The 7,500-nt window shown below is 44.9% G+C and overlaps 1 protein-coding gene across 3 annotated transcripts in view; it reads right to left on the bottom strand.

Moving 5' to 3' along the window:
* Nucleotides 1-7,500, bottom strand: part of dab2ipb (DAB2 interacting protein b) — a 165,329-nt gene that overhangs the window by 90,282 nt on the left and 67,547 nt on the right. For all 3 annotated transcript variants that reach the window (XM_031578064.2, XM_031578066.2, XM_031578063.2), the window contains exon 3: nt 1,489-1,607. In XM_031578064.2, coding sequence (XP_031433924.1) covers nt 1,489-1,607 — 119 coding nt within the window. The remainder of the gene's footprint in view (nt 1-1,488; nt 1,608-7,500) is intronic.

Raw genomic sequence — 7,500 nt, 5'->3', positions numbered from 1 at the left:
GGTGCACAAGGTTTCATAACTAGCCCTCTCTCTTGCCCTCTATATACTCCCCCATCTCTCTCTCTCTCTCTAACTCTGTTCCATCTCTTTATACTCCTCCATCTCTCTCTCTCTCTCTCTCTCTCTCTCTCTCTCTCTAACTCTGTTCCATCTCTTTATACTCCTCCATCTATCTCTCTCCCTCTCTTCCTCTCTTCCATCTCCATCTCTTTCTCTGACTTCCTCTCTCTCATCTCTCCATCTATCTCCCTTGTCTTCCATCTCTTGCTCTTTCTGCCTCTCGGTCCTCTGGGCAAATAACCTTACACTCCATTTGCCATGAGAGGGATCAGGGGGAAATGCCACGAGAGAGAGAGGGAGCGCCACGCTGAACTCACATCTCTCATAATACCACAGGGAAGGAGATGGAGAGAGAGGGAGTACAGAGAGAGAAGGGAGAGAAGAGAGAAGAGAGAGAGATGATACAAAAAGAGAGAGCCCAGCGGCTACCATTCCCTCACATATCAACATTCAGACAGAAACAGAAGCCATCCAGCTAGAGAAATTTAATTGTAAGAAACCAACAGGGGAGAGAGACAGGGGGTGAGATGGAGTGAGAGAAAGATAGGGAGAGGGAGAGGAAGGTAGAAAGAGGGGGGGAGAAAGGGGGGAGAGAGACGGAGTGAGAGAAAGACAGGGAGAGAGAGAAGAAGGAAGAGAGAGAGAGATAGAGTGAGAGATGGAGTGAGAGAGGAGGGAGAGAGAGAGGGATGACAGAAGGATTGACAGATTGAAGAGCAAGGCTCTGCTGCTTCTCACTGTCAACAGAAGCGTGTCAACAGTGACCTCCATAACCAGTCATCAGTCAAACAGCTTCTCTTCCAAAGAGCTCCACACACACACACACACACACACACACACACACTCCACATTCACACATCCACACGGGCCAGATACAAACACAGACATTACACACACACACACACACAGATACACACACACACACACACACACACACACACACACACAGATACACACAAACAGACACACACACACACTACACACTCACACATCCACACATGCACAGATACACACACAGACACTACACACACTATACACACAGGCACAGATACACACACACACACACACACACACACACACACACACACACACACGTACATACATACATACATACATACATACTTACACACCCAAACCACACTCTACAAACCTACACCACACACACTCACACACAGATGCCCACACCAACGCAGACCAGCAATCAAAGTGTCATTTGGTCATTTTCACAAACTCATCCAAGCCGAAGGGGTTTGTGTGTTTGTGTGTGTTTTTTTGTGTTTGTTTGTTTGTTTGTTTTGTGAGCAAGATGCTCTCATAGAAAAAGAACTGGAGTAAGGGTAGAACAGATGAAGATTGTGTATAACTCTGTGTGAACATGTGTGTCCAAATGTGTGTGTGCTTAAAAGTTCAAAGGTCAGAGTTCATTACCTGTCGTTGTCGGCTCCTCTGAACCCGGGAAGGATGTGTCTGAAGCTGCTGTTCCTGTCCAGCTTGGGCTGACTCTTAGTGCGTTTAATGGAGCCTTTCAGCCGCCGACTCAGAAAACCCTACAAGACACACACACACACACACAAACAAGTTCACCTATACAGACACCTAATCGTACACGTGCACCTACACACAGGCCTGGCATGTCAATAAATGAACTAGAAAGAAGTGAAAGAGCGAGAGGGAGAGTGCTGGGAAGAAGAAGAAAGAGGGGGAGAGAGAGAGGGAGAGAGAAAATAAAAATAAAGGACATGTTTCATTTTTCATATTTAGGTTTTGAAGAAGAGTCATGATTCATGGAGATGCTCTCAAAAGCCGAAAGCCATTATTTCGATTTTAGGTATATTAACTCAAAAACATGTATTCATTCTTTGGTCAATTCAGTCATTCATTCATTCATTCATTCAGTCATTTATACATTCATACATTTCTCTCCCCATTCATACATCCATTCACTAAGTCAACCAGCATTCAGTCCATCATATATTCAATGTATTCACCACTTCTCTACTTCTCACTTTTTCACTGTAGATTCTCTTTCACACGCCTCTCCCCCTCCCTCACTCCTCTCCTCTCTTCTTCCTCTCCCTCCCTCCTCTTCTCTCCAGCTCACTCCTTTCCTCAAACTCTCTCTGAATCCTACCACCACATCTGGGGCTCAGTATATCTCACTCCCTAAGTACCTGTTACTATGGAGACCGAGAGCTGACATTCGGAGAAAGACATTGAGAGAGAGAGAAACAGAGAGAGAGAGAGAGAGAGAGAGAGAGAGAAAGCTTGAAGAGCATTCTATGCAATGCATAAAACCATTACTAAATTTCAACCACCCATTACAATCTGGTTAAAAGTAACTGGCACCATCATCCCACCAATCCTGCTGTATGGTGCAGAAATGTAAGGGTCCAGCATTACTACTGTCAAAAAAGTCATGGGACAAGACTGCTGTGGAAATGCTTCACACAGAGTAAAAACACATCCATTGAAATGCACCAAATAATGCAATACCGATAATGGGCTGAGCTGGGCCGTTTCCGCATGTCCCTTGCAGTTACCAAAAGATCAATCAAAGTCTGGATGCATTTAAAACCATCAGATCCCCATTCTTACCACCACAAGGCACTGCTTGTTAATTCCACAGAATCTGAGAAAGATAACCTTTCAAAATGAATCATCAATACGAGTCGTAGCGAGGATGAAGACCCAATAAAACTAAAATAAATCCACAAGATAATAAAGCTACCTATATTTCCTATAGTGGCTAGACGAAGTCCAGTCTAACAAAAAACTGAAAAGAAGCTAAAACATAGAAAGTCTGTTAATAGGTATTCTAAGTCAAACTGAAACAACCACACAGAATATGGCTAATAAAACACCGCTTGGGTGATCACAAACCCAGACAGAAACAGGACGTCACAAAAGGTCCTGGCAAGAGAGACACCAGCCCCTTTGTGCCCACTGTGACCTTTGAACCTTTGAGGGGCTGAAGACGAAGGCGAAGTCAACAGGAACCCGTACAGTGAGCGCTTAGGTAAGGGACTGCTGTGACACACACACAGACACTCTCACAAAAAACATAAACACACACATACCAGTTCACAAACCTACAAATACACTTATCTAGAGTCTTTGACAAGATAATGCTAACTAACAAACTGCAAAGAAGCATCACTTCTCTCAGTTAACACATCTGAATAATCAACATAATTACAACCCTACAGAGTGAAGACACACACACACACACACACACACACACACAAAGTATTTATTCAAGTGAGACTGCCAGGGAATTCTTTAGTGCCGCTCTATCTGTCATGAGGGGAATGCTAGGGAAATAAGTGATGCTTACCCAGACAAACACACACACACACACACGTGCACGCACACACGCACGCACGCGCATGCACACTCACACGCACACATCTGTACACTTAGAAATGTTGGATGAGCTCTCCAATAAAGACACACACACCTGCATGCTCAAATAAAAGGTCTATTTTCCTACACAGGCAAATCAGTCATTGTACATCATGTGCTGCTCACACACACACACACACACACACACACACACACACCTGTAAACACCTACATGGGCCGATCAGTGACTGTACATCATGTGCTGCTCTCACACACACACACACACACACACACACACACACACACACACACACACACCTGTAAACACCTACACAGGCTGATCAGTCATTGTACATCATGTGCTGTAAATGTTGTTTGGCCATTACTGTAATAATGTTTTCAGTTGCCTCTGGCTGATAATACAATCAATAATACAATCACAGCATTCATGCTGGCAGGGAACTAATCTTTCCCTGCCTCAGGGATACAATATGGCTACAACAATCTCTCTCTCTCACACACACACACACACACACACACACACACACACACATCCCCAGATGGGTAATGTCATCCAATAAGCATGATTATGTGGTATGTGCGTGTGTGTGTATGCGTGTGCATAGGTCTGTATGTGTGTGTGTGTGTGTGTGTGGGTGTGTGTGTGTGTGTGTGTGTGTATATGTGTGCATATGCATGTCCGTATGTGTGCATGTGTGTGTGTCTTACGGATTGACAGAGATGCCAGACACATGTTGTTAGCTTGTGACGGTTTGGAAGATGTTTACCTCTCATTCAACTGCTTGTCCTGCTAATCTAATTTCCCAATGGGATTTACAAGCAAATTAAATTAATCAATCAAACACATACAAAAAAACCTCTCTCTATCTGTCATATAAACACACACACACACACACACACACACACACACACACACACACACACACACACACACACACACACACACACACACACACACACACAGAGAGTGAGAGAGAGCATATGCAGTACTGGTCCTCTATTTGTCTAACAGAGTAAAGAAAGAAAATTGTTTAAGAATCCAATTATCCTGCAACTATCTTTGAGTTAATGGGAAGAGACACCCAGCCTCAACCCTGCATCAATGTAATACTATCCAATAAGTGTGTGCGTTTGTGTGTGTGTGTGTGCGTGCGTGTGTGCGTGTTAGTGTGTGTGTTTCTGCATTCATCTTTTTATGTATGTGTAACTGTATGAGGGGACTTCCACTACCACTAGGTACCTAGGGTTGTGTGTGTGTGTGTGTGTGTGTGTGTGTGTGTGTGTGTGTGTGTGTGTGTGTGTGTGTGTAACCACTAGGTACAATGGTTTTTGTCACTGACAAGAGCCCACAGTCCTCTAGGCTTCCAGCTCAATACATAAATCAATGCACTACACAAACACAGCTGTGTGTGTGTGTGTGTGTGTGTGTGTGTGTGTGTGTGTGTGTGTGTGTGTGTGTGTGTGCATGTATGCGTGTGTTTGTAATTAACCAACTTTACAAAGAGTGTTGCTAACTTGGCCTGAGAAGAAGCAGAAGTGATGGAGAAACAGAGAGAGAAAGAGAGAGACAGAGATAGAGAGAGAGAGAGAGAGAGAAAGGGGAAGATGGTGGCAAGAATGCAGCATGCTTACATAAGAAAGATGCAACAATAGTTTAATTCTTTGAAACTTGCTGACCCCTCCCTCTCTCCATCCCTCCATCTGTCCTCAAACGTTTCTCTCTTTCTTTCTCTCTCTCTCTCCTCCCTCTGAGCCTGTGCTATGGCAGACAGAGGCTATAGGCATTTATTCATCAGTCATTTAATTCAGTTAGGGAGGCATTACTGTATTCCAGTGATGAGACAGGTTTTGGTGTGAAATACACACACACACACACACACACACACGTTTTTTCCTATAGAGAGCTGACAATACAGCGGCATGAGGAGAAAACTTTTACACGCTCAATACTTCAGTTTCACAGTAATCTGTAATCACAGCACAAATCACATCACAGAAAATAGCAATGTCAACCACATACAAACAGATGCTATTCAAGGCCTTTAGAAAAGCCCAGTCAATAAAGATACACACATACAAACACACACACACACACACACACACACACACACACACACACACACACACACACACACAAATACAATCACAAATAGACACACACACACAGTGACAGTGCCTCTAGGACTGAAGCTCTCTGGTACAGAACCTCAGAACTAAGCAAGCAGTTCTGCTGGGATTGGACCAACCACCCCACCCAGCTCCCTCCAGCTGCTGGGATTGGACCCCCCCACCCCACCCATCTCACTTCAGCTGCTGGGATTGGATCCCACCCACCCCTCCAGCTGCTGTTTCCCCCTCTGACCGTTACCATAGAGCCCAACACGCTCCAATGGGACAGGGTGGAGACATGACAGTTGCCATTAAATATGATCATAAATACAGATGGCAGTAATCTAATGATGATTTTGGTTATTTGTTAATTAATGCCTTTCACAATGAACTTTCACTTTGCATTAAGCTGTTGAGATTACTAATATATCTTTCTGTATTGTCGCAATAATATTTCCACATTTTTGGCTGAAACATCAGCAGAACACATTATACAGACATTTCACTGTACACAGAGCTCTATGGTGCAGTACCAGTAATGACCACCAGAGGGCAGTATGGCGATAATTAACATGATCACCAGGTCCGATTGACTTGCAGTAGTCAAGAGAAGACCAAACCCACCACCACTCAGAGCAACTTTAATACCAGCCAGTCACTTGAAGCTAACACCCAGCAGCTAAAAGATCAGTAAGCCGACTTCAAGACCCCTAGAAAGCCACTTCCAGTTTAATATCCTCCTCTTCTTTTGAAGTCTAAAACCTCTCCATCACCCTTTCCGAGAGACCTTTCCCAAGTTCAAACCACAGAGGAACATTTCATATAGTCGGCCACCAGTGAGCGAATATCAAAAGAATTCCCACCAATACTGTGCCACTGTTTTTTTTTTTATCTAGCCGAGGAAGTTCATTAAGTGTGCACCAACCCTCTCTCTCTGGGAGGTCTGGCGTGTAGTGTGGTAAGGCAGTGAGGGTTTATAATGTTAGCACATGTTAACCGTGGCGCTATTATCTTTACAACGGCCATAATGGCTGCCGGGGGAGAGATGTAGGAAATAATGATTGGATCATGTAATGAGGAAGGCGGAACAACAGACAGACAGAGAGATAGTTGGGAGAGAGAGAGAGAGTGAGGGAGAGAGAGAGAGAGAGAGAGGAGTACATTAAGTGAAGGCACAGGAAGAGACAGACATAGAAAGCGACAGGGAGACAGAGAGAGACAGATAAGCCCAAAACAGATGGAGAGAGGGAAAAGAACGAGTGAGAGACGGATGTAAAAGACAGAGGGAGAGGGAAAAGAACGAGTGAGAGACGGATGTAAAAGACAGAGGGAGAGGGAAAAGAACGAGAGAAAGAAACTGAACAATGACAAGAGTGAGCAGCTTTTTTCCCCATCACACGCACAGCTCCACAATTTCTCACCCAGATCTAAAAACCTCACGCTTCAAAAGTACTCCAGCCCACTTAGTGCTTCTTGACAGAGCCCCACTCCGAGGAGGCATGGCATGTGGGATACACCTCAAGGCTCACAGCCATCAGCTCAGAACAGAGACGCTTTATTAGAGGGCTCAGTGCTGTCCCGCCACTAATCACTTTGATTGACGGATCAGAAGTGAAGGGCTGACAAAGACACTGATGAGAACAGACAGGGACAACGCCTCGGATGTTTACAGGCGACACGTCAGCCGCAGCAGGCAATTTGCATCTCCTATTAATGGGATTTGCCGTGCTAATTGGCAGAGCAGGAAGGCAGCCGTCCGGATTGGCGTGGTACTGGCGGTCTGATGCCCAAATGTTGAGCGAATTAAAGCTGTCTGGCAGAAAACGAGTCAATCCTTATCCACTCCCACATGGTAGAGGGCCCACTAGAGCCAACAGAGATAGATATGATCAGAACTAGCCTCACACACAGCCACACACACAGCCTCACGCACAGCCTCAGTCTCACGCACAGCCTCACGCACAGCCT

The sequence above is a fragment of the Clupea harengus genome, chromosome 12 (assembly GCF_900700415.2).
Source record: "Clupea harengus chromosome 12, Ch_v2.0.2, whole genome shotgun sequence".
Classification (NCBI taxonomy): domain Eukaryota; kingdom Metazoa; phylum Chordata; class Actinopteri; order Clupeiformes; family Clupeidae; genus Clupea; species Clupea harengus.
Note: the sequence above shows the minus strand (reverse complement) of the source record. Positions and strands in the feature narration are given on the sequence as shown.